At 49.3% G+C, this 21,399-nt stretch overlaps 2 protein-coding genes across 6 annotated transcripts in view; one reads left to right on the forward strand and one right to left on the reverse strand.

Annotated features, from left to right (window-relative positions):
* The window catches only part of NRAP (nebulin-related anchoring protein), a 75,471-nt gene extending 62,210 nt beyond the window's left edge, over positions 1–13,261 (forward strand). For all 5 annotated transcript variants that reach the window (XM_010859313.1, XM_010859316.1, XM_010859315.1 and 2 more), the window contains 7 exons: positions 3,315–3,419; positions 4,210–4,308; positions 5,553–5,657; positions 9,220–9,327; positions 11,087–11,398; positions 12,349–12,480; positions 13,015–13,261. In XM_010859313.1, the coding sequence (XP_010857615.1) occupies positions 3,315–3,419; positions 4,210–4,308; positions 5,553–5,657; positions 9,220–9,327; positions 11,087–11,398; positions 12,349–12,480; positions 13,015–13,119 (966 nt within the window). In that variant the 3' untranslated portion in view covers positions 13,120–13,261. The remainder of the gene's footprint in view (positions 1–3,314; positions 3,420–4,209; positions 4,309–5,552; positions 5,658–9,219; positions 9,328–11,086; positions 11,399–12,348; positions 12,481–13,014) is intronic.
* The window catches only part of HABP2 (hyaluronan binding protein 2), a 35,502-nt gene continuing 26,634 nt past the window's right edge, over positions 12,532–21,399 (reverse strand). The window contains exons 8-13 of the mRNA XM_010859312.1: positions 20,905–21,002; positions 18,747–18,999; positions 18,209–18,351; positions 17,234–17,368; positions 16,106–16,251; positions 12,532–13,853 (exon numbers count right to left, since the gene is read on the reverse strand). Coding sequence (XP_010857614.1) covers positions 13,689–13,853; positions 16,106–16,251; positions 17,234–17,368; positions 18,209–18,351; positions 18,747–18,999; positions 20,905–21,002 — 940 coding nt within the window. The 3' untranslated portion in view covers positions 12,532–13,688. The remainder of the gene's footprint in view (positions 13,854–16,105; positions 16,252–17,233; positions 17,369–18,208; positions 18,352–18,746; positions 19,000–20,904; positions 21,003–21,399) is intronic.

Here is a 21,399-nt window from a genome sequence, read left to right on the forward strand (position 1 = left end):
CAGGCACTCAGCTTTCTTCACAGTCCAGCTCTCACATCCATACATGACCACTGGGAAAACCATAGCCTTGACTAGATGGACCTTTGTTGGCAAAGTAATATCTCTGCTTTTCAATATGCTATCTAGGTTGGTCATAACTTTCCTTCCAAGGAGAAAGCATCTTTTAATTTCATGGCTGCAGTCACCATCTGCAGTGATTTTGGAGCCCCCAAAAATAAAGTCTGACACGGTTTCCACTGTTTCCCCATCTATTTCCCATGAAGTGATGGGACCAGATGCCATGATCTTTGTTTTCTGAATGTTGAGCTTTAAGCCAACCTTTTCATTCTCCACTTTCACTTTCATCAAGAGGCTTTTTAGTTCCTCTTTACTTTGTGCCATAAGGGTGGTGTCATCTGCATATCTGAGGTGATTGATATTTCTCCCGGCAATCTTGATTCCAGCTTCTGCCTCTTCCAGCCCAGCATTTCTTTGTCCTTTCCAAATCTGCCACTCCATGCTCCTCTCTGCGAGCTCACATAAGGGCTGCAGGCATCCTGCAAAGCACATGAAGGGACCGTCAAGGGGACAGTCTTGGCCCCAGCCTTTATGGCTGCAAGGCCTCAGGAGACTCCTTAAGCTTCCCCGGCTTCCGTTTCCCCATCAGAAATAACAGCAATGACAGTAACAATACCTAAGAAATACGGAATGCTTATCTCAGGCTAGGCATTTATTTAAATATTTTGCATGAACGATCTCATGTAGTATCTAGGTAGGTACTGTAAGTACTTCCATTTTTACAGATGTGGTAACTAACACATCTATAAATTTTCAGGAATTTGCTCAGGGTCATAAGCTGCCAGGGAAATGACTTGCTCAAGACCATATGTCTTGTTAAGAGCCAAAGCCTGGCTCTGGGCTCCTGACTCTGGAGTTAGCGCTATCTGGCTCCCCCTGGTGGCTAGATTAGGAACCCAGGCGCTCTGGCTCTTGAGGGTTCTCTTAAGAACCACCTGCACAGGGTCCCAAAGGACAGCAGCTGGTGACTTATCTGAGAATCTGAGCATTTAACCCCCCAGATTGTTCTATAGTTGGGAATTTTGAGAATGGCACAAGGACTGAATGAAGTAATGAAAGTGAAAATGAAAGTTGCTCAGTCGTGTCTGACCCATGGACTCTAGCCTACCAGGCTCCTCTGTCCATGGAATATTCCAGGCAAGAGTACTGGAGTGGGTTGCCATTTCCTTCTCCAGGGGATCTTCCCCACCCAGGAATCGAACCCAGGTCTCCCACATTGCAGGCAGACGTTTTACCGTCTGAGCCACCAGAGAAGCCCCAAATGAAGTCTGAAGCAAACCACACCCTTTGCAAGATAGTTGTTATAGTGATTCTTATTATTAATATGACAAATATACCCCTTCCCCTGGCCACCTCCTGGGTGCACCTCCTGGTTATGTAATTCCTGTTAGAGCTCAAGGGTTACAAGCTACAGCTTTTGGGTCTCCAGAATGGGGGGCACCAGGAATCTCACGTGTGACTCTGAAGGTGGCATCCAGGCCTTCATATGTACAAGGGCAAGTAGTGAGGCTGCCACTTGGGGAAGCAAGGTACAGCTGGGCAGCCTGAGAAGATCTCTTATTATCTTAGAATCCTTCTTGGAAACCATCTTTGGGCCAATTCTCCTTGACTACCCTCCTTGCTCCTCCTCCCCTCTTTTATGGTGAGGTCTCGGGCAGGCGTGTTGTTTTTAGGGTCTGCGTGAATAGTCAAAGCGGGGCTGGGAGCAGAAATATCAATAGACAATCCATTTATAAGCGAGTCGGAGGCGCAGTCAGATCTTTGGGGAACCTGCGTCTTGCCTTCTGACTCACCTGCGCTCGCACTGTTCAGCTCAACAAAAGGCAAGTTGAAAGCATGCGCCCCCACTTCATCTCACTTATGAAAGGAGCAAGGCCCGGCTGTGAAGAGGCCCTGTAGGATTATTCTCTCTAACTTAGAAATTTATCCAATTTTCTCTGTTCTTTATCAGAGTGGAAGGCAAAAGCTTTGCTGGTGTAGACTGAAAGATCGCGGTATAAAAAGCAATTTCACTGACATGGGGTTTTGAAACGTGCTCCCAAACCCGAGTGATGTCCCCCTTCAGCAGTTGGAAAGCAGAGTGGGATTTGCACAGGGGCCTTAGCCAGCAGACAGTAGATCAGAAACGGACCCTCTTTGAGGCCAGCTGTGAGGAGCACTGTGATTCCTGAAATGAAAGAAAGCTAAAAAGGCCGAAAGGCTGATTTCAGGAGCGGGTATTTTGCGTTACCGCAGAGCTTGTATCTAAATTAGAGAAATGCCAGCAACTTCGTTTAGTTCCAAATTTCACATTTCCTTAGAGAGTCCTTTTTCTTCCTTAAAAATGCCTAATTTCCATATGGAGAGGAAGAAAAGCTTTTTCAGAGACTGTCTCAATGTAGGTAATGGTGGGCAGATCAAGGAATGGTAATAAGATTAAACATTTCAGGAGATTCCTAATCAGGCCCATTGTCTTAAAACCCCACTTACTATTTTCTTCCTGGAATTGATGCTGTGGTTCTGATCTTCCAAGTCCTTAAGAGGAGGAAAATGGCTAAAGTTTAAGCCTATTGTGCAATGTAGGCAAATCCTGAGTAACCAGAGGAGGAGGGGTAAACTGAGGCATAGAAATATTAAGGTGGTTTACACACCATTCCCCAGTTGTAGCCAGGTTTGTTGCAGTTTTGAGAGTCCTGCAAAGAACTGCCCCTTCCCCACCACTGCAAAGAAAAAAACAAATCTAACACACAGAATATCTTTTACCCCTCAGGACTCTCAGGTGTTTTCATGAGAACAGAGGATTGTCATGACCTTCGGGTATCACAGAGAGAAACTGAGTCACATTTTGGTACAGTGATTTGCCCTGAGTCACAGCAGGTTTGATCCAGAGCTCAAAGCCCTTTGATCTGCTGAAAGTGTGTAAAACGTTTCTGTTTAGGCAGGCGGTCAATCGCCTCACTGCCAGAATGAAACCAAATAATCAAGGCTGATGTGTGGGCTGGGGTGTCTATCTCAGATCTTTCTTAAGGGATCATTCCCATAGGTCACAACCTTCTGCTTGGAATCCAGCCAGTTTACATGTGGGACCTGCTTGTATCTTACATGTGATCCGTTACTTAATTCTGGGCAGAATGCACAAACTCAAATAGTTTGCCTTGGCGACATGCAGAACTCACCCAAATGAAGATATTGAAATGTTGTGATGAAGCATTTTTATGGATGCCACAATGGTTTGCAACCCTTTCCTGATAAAAGCCAGTGTTTTTTTCTTCTCACAGCTGCGCTACAAGTCGGACCTGATGGGCATGAAGGGGACAGGATGGCTGGCGCTGAGTTCCCCACAGATAGAAAGTGCAAAGAAGGCCGGAGAACTCATCAGTGAGGTATCATTAACCTGACTCTACCACAAACACACCCTGGCGTTTATCTCCTCCTGACAAGGGAACTTGCAGATGGATTGGAGAGCCTGGGAGGGCCCATGACACTGGACTCCCGATTTCTTTCTGGGGCTATTTGCAATCAAATCCCAAAACAGAACAAGATTTGGCTCCCAGTGAATTCACTTGCTGGCGAGTTAAAGGCTTGTTCCAATCATTAGAGGATGACCAACAAATGTTTTATGTACAATTATGATCTAACCTGACCCATTATTTTCATGGAGATAAGGAGAGGGTTTGCCACCCGTCTCCTGAGTTTACTCAGTTCAATGTCCTAGGGTTATCTGACTTCAGAGGGTGTTAAAAGTTGCCCAGAGATGGTTACATTAACTGAACTCCCCCCCCCGCCCCCATGTTGATGACCCAGAGTTTCTTGCCCTGGGAACTCCTTGCGAGCATGGCACTGCCTTCTTTAGTTCCTTAATAACAGAATCTACTTGAATAGGGTCTGGGCAGGGCCGACCTAAGGCTGAATCCTTCCATCTACTGAATTCCTTTTCTTGTGATGAGCTTTGGCATTTTGCAGCCTCTCTTTTCAAGAATGTAAATACCTGTAAAATGGTCCTTATCACAGAGGCAGCTTGAATCTCTTCTGTATGCTGGTGAGGTGGCCACAAAGAAGAGAGATTTCTTTCCCAAGCATGTCATTGGTACATCTGGTACTAGGGTAAAGCGGCATCTGGAAAAATGCGTGGTGTTTGATTGTTTCTTGAGAGTCTTGGTCTTTCTCTTACAGACCAAATACCGTGAAAAACCAGACACCATCAAGTTTACCACAGTGGTTGACTCCCCGGACCTAGTTCATGCCAAGAACAGCTACATGCATTGCAATGAGGTGGGTGTTTTCTGCTCACTCATCCCAGGCTTAATAGGGGGTAGGGCTGCACAGTGGCCAGTGCTTAAGATGTAAGTGCAAACCTTCTGTCCCTTACCTAGGCGATCTTGGGTCAGTTTTCTAATGTCTTCTAGCCATGGTTCCCTTATTGGAAATAAAGATAATGATAGCAACCATTTCATAAGATGGAGTGAATTAAATGAGGATGAAGTAAATAAAACTTCATGAAGCTTTTAGCAAGTATTTAGAATATAGTAAGTTCTCAGTAAATGTCCCTAGTTTGACTCATAATCATCACAATAGTAATACTAAGTATTGTTGATGGACCCTTACCAAACACTAGGTCATATATATCTTAATTGTCCATAGATAATAATGGAATTAAATCTTAACATAAGCCAGTTAGGAAAAAAAGCAGCTATATAAAGAACTTCTTTCTACTGTAAAATTTAGCCCCATTTCCTCTCTCCTGTATTAATTTTGAAGAATAGGAAATTACATATTTTCTTCTCTGAAATCCTCCAGGGATTGGATTTTTGCACACTGACAAAGCTGCCCCCTACTCGCAGAGTCCAAGTGCGGTACTGACCAGTTCATGTTTGCAAAACACAAACTGAATTTGGGAAAGGGTTGGAATGTTAAATATTACATTTCCTCTGTAAAACTAGATGAGACTCAACCACCTCCTAAAATTATTTGCAGTTCTTAGATGACTGCCCTAAAGATAGCCATTAAGAGAAAGCTTGATTTCTAAAATTGTGTCTTCTTGGGACACAGGGTAGACTATGAAAACTTTAAATTTCTTAAGAGATATTAAGGTGCTTAAGGTTCTTTAGCTGCTATGTCTTTTTATTATTTTTATTAATGTTTAGTAACAAAGGCATTGAGGCGTCTTGTTACTAGTAAAAAGCTTGAGCAAATGCCTGATTGCAAAGATCCTCTGAAATATCCACCCATCTTTTACTGTTTGTGAAACACAGGTACGGCAACCCAGGATGATGGTTTGTGACCCTTTTGGAGCAAAACTTGATGAATATTTTTAAATACTTAAAACCAGCTCCTTACCACCTGACCCTGGCCACTCGGGCACCTCCCTTCCTGGGTGGCCTCTGGAGGGATGCTCTCCAAGTGCAAAATAGCTTCTGCACCCTGGGGTGGGAGGGGCAGGAAAGGGCATCAGCCCCGCTTCACCTTGACTGCAGCAAGTGCGGTTTCCCATTTACCGTGAGCCTTCTTCCCTGCAGCGCCTGTACAGGTCGGGGGATGCGGAATCCCGACACAGGTACACCCTGGTGCCCGACCACCCCGATTTCACCAGAGCCCGCCTCAACGCCCTGAATCTGAGCGATGTAAGTGAACCGGCCGCTCATGTGGCGTGTGCCCGTTTCTGTAATGTGATCTGTGCCCAAATGGGATTTTTTTTTTTTAGAAAGAATTCCTAGGAAGGGAGCTGGGAACAGAAAGCACCCTAGACTGAGAGTAGGATAAATGGCATGTATAACTTTGAGCTACTTTTCTTGCTGGGCCTCAGTCTCCCCAGCTGCAAAATGGGGATGGAGCTGTGCTAGCCGACTCCTGTGGTTCTGTCAGCCCTAGCATCTCAGTGCTGGGCATGACTCCAAAGACCTCAGTCAGGTGCTGGGCTCCAGTCAGAGGAGTGGTGCCCTGGCTCTGCCTGCTCTGCTTGTTCCCCAGACTCCTCTCCTTAGCCATTCAGAGCCTTGTAAGTTTGGAGACCGAGTGGCGCTTTCTTTGCTTTCTGCAGGTTAGAAAGACTCTGCAATTGTAGTCCATGGGATCCAAACACAATCCGCTCCTTTGTGCCTGAGGCTGTGGCCCCCGACACGTCTGTTCCCTTGGATGTGTGCCCTTTGCATGCATCTCCAAGATGCTGTTTCCTCAGCCCAGGCTTGTTGTTGGCAGGGGTCGGAGGCCCCTGGTCGTAATAGAATAGGCGGCCGCTCTGCCGGCAAAGCTGTGATCCTGGGATAACAGGTACCGAGGCGGCAGAATCAAAAGACGCTGTCAGATCAGAATAACACAGGCTGAGTGTGTCGGCTGGGGCCGCGCGGGGCCTCCCAGAGTCCGGCCATTCTTCCCGCCCTGGCCCGGCCATTGTGTCCTGGGGCTCCGTGCAGATCAACAGCTGCTGCTGCTCACCCCAGAGGTAGCCGCCTCACAGGGGTCGGCAAGAGGCGCCTTCTAGTTAGCGTGTGTGTTAGTTTGTTGCGTTTGTAAAGCCCTGTGGGATCCCACACGGTGAATGTGCTGCTGCTTTGTAAATATGAGTTATTATGACCATTTGATGCTTTTGAGGGATGCGCAGGTGATAATTTTAGAACAGCAGCTCTGGTGGGCTGACCTCCATCTGGGGAAGCGGGACCTCCCCCTCAGCGGAGCTCGGACAAAACATCCATCTCATTAATGCTTCAAGGATAGGGGAAGGCCAGGCCTCCACGTGAGGAGCTCCTGGAGGCCCATTGCCCTGGACACTGGGATAGAAGTGCCAGTCCTTCGGGGGCCCGACTTAAGGAGGACAGCCACCCCGGGCTGGTGGCAGAGGCATCCTTCCTTCCACAAGGGGTGCCCGTCTGCAGAGTCCCGGAGCTGAAATTAGCCACCAGGGCACGCGGGTATGGAGGACTCATGAACCTCTTTTGAAAGAGCACTTCTTCGGGGGCGTGTAGGATACGCACAATTGGATCAAGTGCTCTGTGAGGAAGATGTGGAGGGAAAGTGACCTTCCTGGGCAAAGAAAGCCATTGAGATGTGTAAGGCAGCCGAAATAACTAAAAATCAAATGACTCTAATGTGTGAGGATGAGGGCAAAGCTGTGCCCACTGTGATAAAGAAGAGGAACGCCCAGGGTTCCAAATCAAAGAGCCTGCGGAATCTAAAGACTCCCAGTGGCAAGGCAAAAACCTCAACAGAATTTAAAAAAAAAAAAAAAAAACTCAGGGAGGAAGCGATGACAATCAAGCAAATAGTATACAGAGAGAAGCGGGGTGGGGAGACAGGGAGCCAGCGCCTCGGGCAGAACCCCAATCTGGGCCTGCCCTTGAGTTGACTCCCATGTGGTGCGGTGGTAAAGAATCCGCCTGCCAATGCAGGAGACGTAAGAGACGAGGGCGGGTTCAATCCCTGGGTTGGGACGATCCCCTGGAGGAGGAAATGGCAACCCGCTCCAGTATTCTTGCCTGGAGAATCCCATGGACAGAGGAGCCTGGGGGGCAACAGTCCATTGGGTGGCAAAGAGGTGGCCAGGACTGAGCGCCTGCACCATACTTACACTTGAGCTGACCCCCAGTTACAGAGACTCGGAGGCTGGGGTACCTTGACACCAAAGCAGGGTGACCTTGGAGTTCGATGCTGTGAAAAGATTGGTATTGTTTCCTAGCCCAGATCTGGTGGAGAATCTCACTAGGGAGGCGCTGACAGACCCCTTTCCAAGGAACGATAAGGGTTTTGACTCTCCTTCCTAGTCTAATTAATTTGTACGACCATCAAAACAAGGAAACGCAATGCTAGAGGGGCTGGTTGTCTGTCATGATCTGAATTCCGCCTCACCTTCTACATACCTCTCAGTCCTTCCCCGCTAAATTCAACGACGACCCAGGAAATCTAATCCTGTTTGTGATCTGCTAATGAGGTGATGACCTTAGCGATGATTAGTTCTCTATTTCTAGGTACATCAACAGAGTAGGCATTTGGCTTCTGGTTTGTAATGTTGGGACTGGAAGAAGTGATGAAGGTAAAGGTGATGATGAGCAGCAGGACTTAACAAACAATGAGCTCCACCACGCTTGGCTCAAGCTTTCTGTGGTCCCCTCTAGTTCCAGGCTTGGTTGTGGGGTGGCATGAGGGCACTCTGCTTTTTTCTCTGCCACTCTTCCTCCGCTTAATCCCCCCAATCCCCTGTAGAACAGAGTCTCAGCCTTGACCTCTATTCCCAAGTGACAAAAGTAAGGTTCTTAAGGGCCCCCTGACCTGCCGTGGCTCTGAGATGCGTGAGCGACCGAAATGGTCTGGGGCTGTCACTTTGTCATCTGCTGGCGATGCGCCTCACCTGCTGTCTCCCTTCTCTGCGACAGAATAAAGGACAGCCTTCCGCTGGGATCTCCAGATGACTCCTTTCATGGAGCCATTCCCTTATCTTGAAAAAAAAAAATATATGAGCTACATGAAGGCACGGGAGGTTTTGATGCCTCCGTAGGTGATGTGGGTCTACCTGAGGACTAAGAGGATGTGATTACAGACTCCCGGAGGGTGTGCAAGAACAACTTGAAAGGCGGAGAAATAAAAGAGGACGATGTGAAATGCAGGGGTCAGGAACTCGGTCAGGTTCCTGACGATCAATTTAATTCAGGTGAAGGCTCTCCTCTCGGTGCAGACTCCAGGAGGGCATGGGGGCTGCAGCACGCTTCACAGGGATAATGTGATGTGGCATCAAGGTGGCCCAGGGGCCCCCAGGAATTGAGGGGAGCCCGTGAACATGAGGGTACCAGGACCCAAGGAATAGGACCAACAGCATGTGGGGAGAAACAGGGTTCTTTAACTTTGCATTCTGGCAGCTGGAAGCTGCAAACTTGAGGTGCTGGAGTGAAAGCAAAGACAGGAAGAAGGAGGACAGGGGCATCTGGTACCCACAGGGTGTAGCAAATCAGCCAGACCCCGAGACCCACAAGAGCAGGGCCTGATGCTCAGGCTTTGGCTGAGCGTTTAGAGCCAAAGCCCTTCATGGCCAGAGCTGAGGAGGTCCTCAGGGTGGCCATGGGGCCATGGGCTCTGCCATCTGGGCGCCAGCAAGACAGAGGGTACCTGTATAGGAATTACTCCCTCTGAGACCTAGCAGACATGGAGGCATGGAGCTGCCCATTTGCCTCTCACTCATTTCTCTGTTTCCCCAACTAGAAAGTCTACAGACACTCCTGGGAGCAGACCCGGGCTGGCGGCTACGACTTCAGGCTGGATGCCATCCCATTCCAGACGGCACGGGCATCGAGGGAAATCGCCAGTGATGTAAGACCTCACGTTCCCTCCCTGCCTCTGTCTCTGATAGGTGTCACTCTGGTTTCCCCAGTTCTGTTGAAAGGCAGACCACTGGGAACCAAAGCTGAGAAAGTATTTCAAGTGAAAGGAATAAAAGTTGGCCTCAGTTTCTAGCATCTCAGCCAGAAATTTGGAATTAGGGAAGGTTTTATTCCTATTTCCTCTCCTTCAAGAGAGGCGTTCTTAAATGTTGATGCATGTGGACAGAAACTAGAAATTCAGTTAGCAGAGGACTGATTTGTTGACCTTCAATAAAGGGACCTTTTTTTTCAAAGCTGAAGTGCACTATGGAATAGAAAGAGATTGGGTTTCCCACCTAGATTGACTTGAGTTCAGATCCTGCCTCAGTTGCTTAGGAGTTGGCTCTGTGGTCTTGAGCAAGTTGCTTAAATCCTCTGAACTAAAATTTCTCCTATGAAATAGAGATCTAATATTTGTCTCTATTGGTGACAGGATTGATGTAGAGAGAGTGAAAGTTGCTCAGTCGTATCCAACTCTTTGCCACTCCATGAACTATACAGTCCATGGAATTCTCCAGGCCAGAATATTGGAGTGGATAGCTTTTCCCTTTTCCAGGGGATCTTCCCAACCCAGGGATAGAACCGCGGTCTCATGCATTGCAGGCAGATTCTCTACCAGCTGAGCCAGCAGGGAAGCCCGGGATTGATGTAGGAATGTAACCAAAATGGTTCAGTGTCATGTACAGAGCAAGAGGACAAAGCATGGCAGCTGTTACTATCGAAGAGGAAGACATCACTAACTAGATAGGAAGACATTACTAACTAGATACATGATCATTCATGAACAACTTGTCACTGGTTCAAAGTGAAACAAGTATAGAAACCAAGCATTTAGCAACACTTAGCAATGAGATATTCTGGCCTCCAAGCCTGAGATGGGTGGACTCCTCTGGCTGAGCAGAATAGAGGCCAGTTTGGGTTTATCAAATGCACCTGGTACTTTTTACATACTAATCACAGGCTTCCCAGGTGGCGCTAGCGGTAAAGAACCCGAGTGCCAGTGCAGGAGACATAAGAGATGCGGTTTGATCCCTGGGTGGGGAAGATCCTCTGGAGGAGGGCACGGCAACCCACTCCAGTATTTTTGCCTGGGGAATCCCATGGACAGAGGAGCCTGGCGGCTACAGTCCATGGGGTCACACAGAGTCAGACTGTGTGATTTCACACACATGCAATCACAGGCAGAAGGACTACATATTGGACTTCGATGGATTGGAAATTTTAAAAAAGAAAGTGACTCAGTCCCGTTTTTCACTATATATGGTTTGAGGAGCACTGAGTCGGGTCCCTGAAAGCTGGAAAGAATCAAAGGATGAGTGGCTGCTGATAGAATGGGTGCACTCCTTAGCTGTTGGATTAACTGTTACCACAGCAATACCGTCACCTGCCGCTGGGTGGACGTGAGCCTGTGCAGGACATGAAGCTCAGCCCCTCTCGCTGAATCCTCTCAAGATCCCGTGGGGTGGAGGTTCCCGCACCCATTTTCACACCCGTTTTACCAAGTGGGGAGACCAAAGCTCAGAGAGACTCAGTAACTGACCCGAGGCCACACAGCTAAAGGAAACAGAGGGAAACCCGGATCCCAGGCCTACTTGAATCCAAAGCGGTGCCCTTGACCCACTGCTGAACTTCCTGCTGAGAATCCCGAGGGCCGGCCCTGGAGGGAAGGGGGGCGCCCATGACCACCTCTCTGCTCCTCTGCCCTGCAGTTCCGGTACAAAGAGGCCTTCCTACGGGACCGGGGCCTGCAGATAGGGTACCGCAGCATCAACGACGACCCGAGGACGAAGCATTTCCTCAGCGTCGGCAGACTCCAGAGTGACAACGAGTACAAGAAGGACTTCGCCAAGAGTCGGTCCCAGTTCCACAGCCGCCCAGACCAGCCCGGCTTCCTCCAGGCCAAGAGGAGCCAGCAGCTGGCCAGCGACGTGCACTACAGGCAGCCCCTGCCCCAGCCCACCTGCGACCCGGAGCAGCTGGGCCTGAAACACGCGCAGAAGGCCCACCGGCTGCAGAGCGATGTGAGCTGCCCTCCCCTCAGGCCTAGGCCCTGCCTCTGGTTCTCTTCATCAGAGGTGTCCATAATCCCACGTCCCGTGTTACCCTCAGGGAGGAGCTGGGCTGCGATAGAACCTAGGAGACCTGAGATGATAGTGCCAGAAGAAATCACAAGAATCCCAGTGTATCGAGTCCTTCCTGTGGGCCAGGCTCCGTGCCAAATGCTTTCCATGCTGTGCCTCGTGGCTCTCACAGCCAGCTGGTTTACAGATGGGGAACCGGAGGCTTAGAGCCATGAAGTCACTTACTCAGGATCCCATGGCAATCAGTAGCAGGTCTGGAATCTGAGCCCCATATGGCTTAATGTGAGAGCCCAAGGTCTTGATTGCTGTGCCTTAGTCTTCCCAGGGCTTTCCAGGTGGCGCCAGTGGTAAAGAACCTGCTTGCCTGTACAGGAGATGTGAGAGACACAGGTTCGATCACTGGGTCAGGAAGATTCCCTGGAGAAGGGCATGGCAACCCACTCTAGTATTCTTGCCTGGGAAATCCCATGGACAGAGAAGCCTGGCAGGCTACAGTCCAGCAAAGAGTCAGACATAACTGAAGCGACTTGGCACGTACACACTCTTTCCAAGGGATCTTAGCAGTCAGCAGCCTGGGCCCTTTATCTCTGAGAGGCGACTGAAGCCCCTAAATGGGAAATGACTTCCTTAAGGTTACAGAGCAGGTCTAGATAGGAGCTCAGCCTTGAACCCTCACTGCAGCCCCCTTGAGTAGAGCAGTGCAGAGGACAGCGCTATGCTGGCCTGACCTCCAGCACAGCGCATCCGCAGTGCCAAGGAGCTCCTGCGTAAGGCGGCTTGGCTCCCACGTCCTGCTTTCACTAACAACATAGTCCCCCGGGCAGCCTTTCTAAGCCTCTGCACTCTAGGCCCTGCTGACCTATTCCTCTTGCCTCCCTCGTTCCCCCAAGGTCAAGTACAAATCAGACTTGAACCTGACCAGAGGTATTGGCTGGACACCTCCTGGCTCCTACAAAGTGGAAATGGCTCGGCGGGCTGCAGAACTGGCCAACGCGAGGGGCCTGGGTCTCCAAGGGGCTTATGTAAGTAGCGGGCTGGCAGGCAAGGCCACGGGGGAAAGGCGAACTCAATTGTTTCTTTTCAAACTTTATTTTTGGCCAAAGGTTAGCTGGCTCTAAAGATGCGTGCAATGCAGCTCAGGCAAGGTGCCTAATTTCATGGGTCTGAGATGACCAGGCGGATGACACCTGGGTTAACTTCCTGCGGGGTTTTCTCTGAAGTCACAGCCATTAGTTCTTCGGAGGCGAGCGTGCCGGGGCTACATCAATCCTGGCCACGCGGGCCAGGCTGTGCTGACTGCTTGCTCGTTACATGCGCGGAAGGGGTCAGAGCTGCACTGTCTACCACAGTCTGGGTTTTGAACCCTACTTTGTTCAGAAGAAAGGCGCCCCGTCTAAATGAGAGATGGGCTCTGCTGCTTTCTTTTTCTTGCCATGAGGTTCCTTTTTCTTGGGGAGGATGGAAGAGGGAGAAAGGAAGGAGAGGGCGAGCTTTTTAGACAGCTTGTCTTGTGGGAGCTTCCGCTTCACTCAGGGAGGTGTGTTTGGTTTCTGCAGGGGGGGCCGGAGGCTGTGGAGCCCAGAGATGATCAGAGCGGGTTTGTAAACCCAGATGCCACCGAGATTCTGCACGTCAAAAGGAGGAAGGCCCCACTGTTCTGAGTGGGCGGCGTCCACCCTTGGTTCTTGGGAGAGAAGCTGGAGAGGAGATCTGCACGCCAGAGACATGGCTTCAGTCGGAGCCAGCTGTGAAAACGGCGCCCCTGCCCTAGCCCTCCCTTATTAAAATAACAGCTCCCTGAAAGTGGGTGGAGAATGTTGTGTTTGGTCCTCTAACACCTAGCAGTGGGTGGCGCGCCCTGTCGTGCACCTTGAGTGTCTGAGGAGTAAAGACGTAAAGGTGACCCCCACCGAGGCTGAGCCGTCTGAAGGCTCTCACTTGCCAGTGTCCCAAGTGAAGGCAGGCTGTGAACACTGATTTTCTAGAAGCTACAGTTGTTGGAAGGGAAGCAAATGTCATGCACTTGAGCTTGATTCTCTCATTTCTGGGTTTCCCAGGAGGGAGCCTGAGGAAGCGGGGGCCATGCCGGTCCCTGGTGCCCTGGGCTGGGCAGCAGTGGTCTCTGCTGAGAGCCTGTGTGCTCAGAGGCTCCGGGGGCGTCCATTGCTGCCCACAGGGCCTCGCCTTGTCTGGGTGTTCACAGGACGGGCTGTGAGCCTCACAAGACACCTCAGAAGCTAGCCTCCTTCTCCATGGTGGCTTTGATCCACGTTAGGAATTTGGTCACTTGGGTGTAGACGCCTGGCCTCTTCCCACACTCCAGGCCCCAGCTCACGATCCCATAGATGTAGGAGGTGCCGTCCTTCTCACAGGTCAGAGGGCCTCCGGAGTCGCCCTATGGGAAAAGATGCAAGGGTCCACTCTGTGGTTCAGTATACACTCAGACACCCCTGCCTTCCGTGAGGGGATGCTGGGGGGTGAGGGGTGGGATTGTTGGCCAGCCCTGGGGAAAGTGGCAACAAGGTTCTTCCTATGCCTCATATGATGCAGTGCTCCGAAGGGAGAGAAGCAGATACCAACCTGTGTCCTAAGTCAGAGAGGGCTTGGCAGAGAAGCCATGGGGCCAGGCCCAGGTCATACCCTGACTTCCTAACCCACCGTGACTCAGTGATGCAGGTATTACTAAGGGGCTCTCGACTTCTCATTCCATCCTGGGATCTAGCAGGGGCTGGAGGGATGCCCTGTTTGGATAGAGCACCTTCCAGGGCCTGCAGGGCACACACTGGCCAGGAAGGATGGGGTTCAGAGGCAGCATGGCCATGACGTTCAGCATGGTCTATGGGCTGAGATTTACCAGTCTCCAAGCCAGGCTGTCCATCTGCTGGCCTGTGGGGCCTCCATTCTCACACTGTAAACCATAGGTGGCCACAGAACCCACCCGAGGGTTCTTGTGAGGACTAAGGTTTGTAAGGCTTATGGGACAGTGCATGGTTCACATTAAACCCCCAATTAGAGTGGAGAGGAGGAAGATGGTGAGGAGGGCAGGAATGAGAAGGACAGTTCACACACACACACACACGTATGTGCTCCCACTTACATACCTGGTAGGATATTTAATGAATTATTTCTTTCAATCTTAGCCACAATCTCCCAATTTTATGGATACCCTAGTTCCATTTTATAGATTAGACACTTAATGTTGGCTAATTATTTGAGGGCAGCAGATTGAATGTTTGTGTCCTCCCTGCCCTGCTCAAATTCCTGTGTTAAAGCCTAATGTTTTATCAGAAGATAGGGCTTTGGGGAGGTAATTAGGTTGGGAGGGTGGGGACCATGCACAGGATTAGTGCCCTTGTCGAAACCTTGTGGCTCAGTTGGTATAGAGTCCACTTGCAACGCAGGAAGCCCAGATTTGATCCCTGGGTCAGGAAGATCCCCTGGAGAAGGAAATGGCAACCGACTCCAGTATTCTTGCTTGAGACATCCCATGGACAGAAAAGCCTGATGGGCTACAGTCCTTGGGATTGCAAAGAGTCAGACACAACTGAGTGACCAAGCACGCATGCAGAAGGGACCTAGAGAGCTCTCTCTCTTTCTGCCACATGAGGACACGATGAGAAGTTGGCAGTCAGAGAGGGTCCCACTGGAACCATGCTGGCACCCTGATCTCAGTCTTCCAGCCTCCAGGACTGTGAGAAACGTCTGTTGTTTAGCCACCCAGTCTAGGTCACTTATATAGAAGCCCAGGCTGACTAAGCCATTCAGTGACTGACAGGTCACAAAGTAAAGGACAGAAGCAGGTTTCAAACCTTTGACTGTCTTTTTAAAATCCTGCAATATGTTTCCTTATCCATCTTCTAGGGACTCAGGGAAAATCACTCCCATCTGCCCATACCCTTCCTTTAAGTAGGTAGATACCTGCGGCTCCTTGGAAAAGGACAGAGGGTCACAGGAGAGCCACAGACCCTGAGAGTGACCATGATTTCCCATCCCAAAGTAGGCTCGAGGCTGCAGATCACTGTTGAGTTTCTTTGTAGGGAGGAGCTCAGGTTTGAGGGTGCCCATGCTTGCCCCCCAAAGTCCTGTCTGGGGGTGGGTGTCAGGCAGGATCTAAATTGGCTCTGGCCACAGGGGAGCCACTCAGCCAATTAGTGTATTAGGGGTAAATCTCCTTCCCCCTTCACACACACACATTTAAATCCTAATGGTGACTCAATATTGTGAATTCTCTGGCCCCTCATCTTTCTCTTTCTAACCACTGGTCTTTGCAAATGTCCCCTGCTTATTGGGATTTGCAGACAAGCTGCCCAGCACTGAGGGCAGAAACACCCTCTTCACATTTTAACACAGAGGAGCAAGTTCTTGCTCTACACTTTCCACCCAGGAGCTGTGGACCAAGGTAATTTCTCTAAGCATCTGTACAATGGCGACAGTGACATCCTTCACCAGACTGGTCAGAATCAAATTCAACAACAGCGAGCAGAGTGACTGCTAGGTATTGATGCTGAGCCCTCAGAGGACAGATGTGCCCACCTTGACCGAATGGCAAGTGGGTCTCTGCCCCTCCTCCCTGCCCGGGGCTCTAAGTGCCCTCTGTGCCCCTGTGTGAGGCCCTGCTTTCTCCAAATGCCACGTGGAGTCTCTGACCTGGCAGGAGTCTTGTCCAGGCTTCTGGAGGTTTCCTGCACAAATCATGTTGTCATCGATCGAGTGGTCATAGAGTTGGCGGGAGTTGCATATTGTGTTACTGATCAGCTTGACCTTGGCATCCAGGAGGTGGCGGGACCCTTCTCCTGAGGGGCAGAGAAAAGATGTTGCCACTGTAGAGACCAGGGTGGAACCTGCCCCACCAGAAATCAGCAGTGGTCAGAAGAGGGCCACCTGCCCCAAGTTCAGGCAGTAGGGGTTTTTCTAGGAGATGGGGAGAGAAGCCTACTTGAAATGATCCTTGCCTTCCATTATTAAGAACAAGATTGGAAGGGAGGGAAATCTATTTTGAGTATTTGAGAGACACTTAAGATACTACTCCTGAATTTCCATATTACAGGGCACATGCATTGGAAGGACTGATGCTGAAGCTGAAATTCCAGTACTTTGGCCACCTGATGGGAACAGCCAACTCATTGGAAAAGACTCTGATGCTGGGAAAGGAGGAAGGCAAAAGGAAAAGAGGGCAGCAGAGGATGAGACGGTTGGATAGCATCATCTGCTCAATGGACATGAATTTGAACAAACTCTGGGAGATAGTGAAGGACAGGGAAGCCTGACATGCTGCAGTCCATGGGGTCGCAAAGAGCTGGACACGACTTAGTTACTGAACAATAACAATATAATCTTGTCAGTACTATATCTACCTAGGAAAGGAGGAAATTCTCCATGGATGCAAGATCAATACCTGGTGAAAGTCAAGGAGCTAGGGGCTAGGGCCAAGGACAGATATGGAGATCAGAGGAGACTGTGAAGGTGATGAGATTTAACTAGAGCTAGAAAGATGGTCAGGAAGATACCCTGGAGTGGGAAATGGCAACCCACTCCAGTGTTCTTGCCTGGAAAATCCCACAGACATTGAAGCCTGGTAGGCTACTGTCCGTGGGGTTGCAAAGAGTCTGACATGACTGAGCACATACACAGAAAGCTGGGGCAATCTCTTTCTTTTGATAAGTCACTTTGAATGTAACTCTGATTTCTAGTCCTGGAGGGCAGTTGAATGTGACCCTTTCTTGTCTGGTGGATGTAAGTCACCTGAGTGGCAGGAGAATGCATGGCCAGACTCACCTGTTTCTGTGACACCCCAGCCGGAGATATAGCACTCAGTCCCAGAGAGAAAGGGACCATCGGGCAAACAGACAGTTTTCACATATTTGGATTCCAGGGCACAATGACCATCCACTGGCTTTAGCTTGAGCAAGGCTAGGTAGAGAGAGGGGAAATGGGTGATGAAACCCTCTCTGTCAAAGAAGCATCAGCTTCAGCTCGATTGAAAGGTGGTTGTAGGAAAACCCTACTCCCAATACCCCAAATTCTTCTGTCATCATTTCATGCTTTTAACCTTCACCTGGGGAGGAGTCATAACACTTCAGGCTGAGAGTAATGCTAAGGAACAATAACTGAGTTTGAAATCATTTTGAATACCATTTTGGAAAAACAGGCTTTAAGTGGGGGGAAAGATGTTGAGGACAGAAGAGCCTAGTCGGCTCCTGTCCAAAGGGTCGCACAGAGTCGGACACGACTGAAGCAACTTAGCATGCGTGCACAGTGTTGAGAAGGGAGAGTGAGAAGTGTGTGAATGAAGAAATACAGAACTAAGGAGCAAGAAGCATAAGTACATCATTGCCTACCAGGTGCCAGATGTACATGGGACATATGTACATCATGTCACTTAGCACACAGGGGAAGTGAACAGCTGGACATCAGTGTCCCTGTTTCACAGAAGAGGGAATTGAGACTTAGAAGGGTGAAACCGGTTAGGAAGTGGGGGAGTAGGGATTCAAGACTGAGCTCTGCACAGCACACCGTTCTTTGCATCGGATGTTCCTTCCCCTCAGTTTAAAAGTTTGTGCACATTTATCTGCAACACTAACATAGACCTTTCAGAACTAAAACGCCCTGGAAGAAATGCTCTACCTTACAGGGTCTATGAAAGACCTGCGCAGAGCACCTTCCAAAACCAAGCCTCAACTTTCTGTCAGTAGAGAAATCCACCCAGGACAAGAGAAGCGGGAAAGCCACAATAGAAGAGAAGAGACTTGCCAATATCGTTGTAGGGAATGTCGTCTATTTCAATATAGTGGCTGTACTTGAAAATCTTCTGCACCCCAAAGCTCTGCTCATGGAATTCCGTCTTCGTCAGGTCCTGGTCTCCAAGTACCACTTTCAGATATTTGGTTTTTATCCTGTAAGAGGAAAGTATAATGATCAGGAACTAGTCCTGGAATTTGAGAGGCTGGAGCCACACCCGAGAGCTGTGACCTTTGACAGATGACCTGACTTCTCGCCCGGTGGCATCCTCATCTGTAATCATGGTCTTGCTCACAGAGCTCTCCTGCCGGTCATTCAGCAGTCAGTTTTGAGGCTTGACTGTCATAACACATGTAATGCATGTGGTAAGCATTCTACACACGGGAGCTTTCTTCTGTTGTCTGGTTTTAAGGAGACACACTTTTGCCCTTGGAGCTAGGTCAGGCCCCCTAGTCCTGCCAGAGTTGTCAAGATGCTGATCAGATGGGAAGGGGACAGCACCCCCTGGGGATTCTGGCCACCCTGGCCTCTGCTCGCAGCAGGCGCTTACTCAGTGCAGTGGGCAGCAGTCAGCACCCAGCACGGGTGGATCAGCGCCCCCCCACAGTAGTGGCCCTGGGGCGTGGAGACGGTCAGTCGTAGGGAGGTCTGCAGGGATGCCTGCCACGGGTGCTTGCCGGCCGTGCTCTTAAAGCCTCCAAAGATCCTCTTGACCTTCTCTGCTATCTCCGTCCTCCCGCAGGACCCAAACTCAGGAAACTTGGTCAAGGGCTCAGTGGGTCTTCCCTCTGGGTTGGCAACGTCTGTAAAACACAGAGAAATAAATCACACTTCCACCCTCCCTCTGGGGTCTCAGAAGGACCTTATCAGAGATATGGCTCTGCCTTAGAAGCTGAGCTACTGTCCAGAGCTAAGAGACCGTACTGGTGCATACAGGATGAGCACATGCAATTAACATTTGTTGGCAGAATTCCCTGATGGTCCAGTGGTTAAGACTCCGTGCTCTCACTGCTAAAGGCCCAGATTCAATCCCTGGTCGAGGACGGAAGATCCCACAAGTCCACTCGGTATAGTGAAAAAAAAAAGAACACCTGCATGCTTATACATACCCTTAAAAATTTGTTGAGCACATTGATTAACACAAAGCAAGTCTATAGAATTAATGATGAAGATACTGCTTTTTCCTTCTTATTTTGATGTGCATACAAACACATAGAAATGTGTATGATTTATATATGGAATCTAAAAAATACAACGAATTAGAGAATATAACAAAAAAGAAGCAGACTCGGATATAGAGTATGAACTAGTGCTTAGCAGTGGGGAGACAGGGAGGAGAGGCAAGACAGGGATTAAAAGGGACAAACTATTAGGTATACAATAAACTACAGGGGGTTATTTTGTTTTACAACGGGTGGAATATAGTCCATACTTAAAATAACTATAAATATAGTTCAACATTTAGAAATTGTGAATCCTTCTAGTATATACCTGTAACTTACATTAACACTGTATAGCAAGAGGATTTCAACAAAACGTGCAAATAAGTATCAGTTAGAAATCCATCTCTGGTAGTTTAGTTGCTAAGTTGTGTCCAACTCCTTTGACTGTAGCCCACCAAGTTCCCCTGTCCATGGGATTTTCCAGGCAAGAATACTGGAGTGGGTTGCCATTTCCTTCTCCAGGGGATCTTCCAGACCCAGGAATCAAACACAGGTCTCATGCATTGCAGGCAGATTCTTTACTGACCTCCAGTTATGTATTTAACTATGTTAACGCACACATAGATTTTTGAAGGCTTTTTTGGTGCCTAGGGGAAGATACCCAGATGACAGAGTTGGTAGATGAGACATTTGCACAGATTATTGTCAATCAAAGGAAAGAGCAATAAGAGTTGTAGGGTGGTGCCCAGTCCATTTCATGAGGTTTGTAAGGAGTGAAAGGTAACGCTTCACTTGGTAGGTCATGGAGGACTTTCTGGAGGAGTGATTGAAAGTCACAGTTGCTCAGTCATATCTGACTCTTTGTGACCCCACAGACTATAGCCAACCAAGATCCTCGGTCCATGGAATTCTCCAGGCAAGAATTCTAGAGTGGGTAGCCACTCCCTTCTCCAGGGGATCTTCCTGACCAAGGGACTGAACGCAGCTCTCCTGCACTGCAGGTGGATTCTTTACCATTTGAGCCAGGAGGAGTGATTACTTGGGGTGATTCTCAAAGAATGGTTAGATATGGACAAGAGCGAACGTGGGACAGAGCAAAGGCACAAAAATGAAACTGTTCAGGGAAGCAATTCCACTGATCAGGGCAGGAGGGTGCATAGCTTCAGATGTGGGTAGAGAAGTGGACCAAGGCAGACTTTTAGAAAGACCGTGAAGCTGGAACTCAGTCCATGTTGTATCCTGAGAGGCTGTGGAGGCTCAGCCAATGTTTGATCCCCACTGTACGCTGAAGGCCTGGCATACGGCATGCAAGCGGCCAGTATTTGCTGAGTGCACTGACTGGGAGCCAGGAGGCCTGAGTTTGCAAAGCTGTCCAGGTCTGCTCGACCTGGGAGCAGAGGGTCGGGGAGCTGGGTTGCCACCAGGTTGGCAAATGGTGAAGCAGGTGTGGAGGGAGAGTAAGGGTCGGGGAGAGAGAGAGTTCCAGGAACTTCTGTGGATCTACAACCTCCCCACTCCCAGACCTCCAGATAGCCACAGTCTTACCTAGGGCAGAGCAGGCAGGGACATCACAGTACTCCCATTTCACCTTCACATTGTTTACTTTAATGAAACACCAGGGCTTTTTGTCTCCATCTGGATTTCTAAAAAACAAACAACAAAGTAAGCCGGGGTTGAGGCTTGGTGAACCCACTGGACTTCATTAAAGGACCTTTGGGTAAAAGAATATCAAGTTCTTACACCCTCTGCCCCCCCATACCCAGAGCTAACTTCCATTCCATTCCTCCAACAGGTTAGCAAATCTTGGCATATAAGTGTGGTTATAGCTCTGGGACCAAGTTAACTTCTGGAGGGGAATCTCAATAACCAGAAAGTAGTTCACAAACTTTATGCCAGATCCACAAGACACAAATTGTTTTGCAGGAAAATAAATGAGATCCCTATTAAAGACCCTTCTTTGTTAGGAACATGAAATAAATACAGAAACAGGGCGAGAGAAGGGCTCCTTTGCCCAAAGTTTCAAATTTTGAGCCTGAGAAT

This window comes from Bison bison, unplaced genomic scaffold, assembly GCF_000754665.1.
Source record: "Bison bison bison isolate TAMUID 2011002044 unplaced genomic scaffold, Bison_UMD1.0 scf7180017864456, whole genome shotgun sequence".
Taxonomy (NCBI): Eukaryota; Metazoa; Chordata; class Mammalia; order Artiodactyla; family Bovidae; genus Bison; species Bison bison.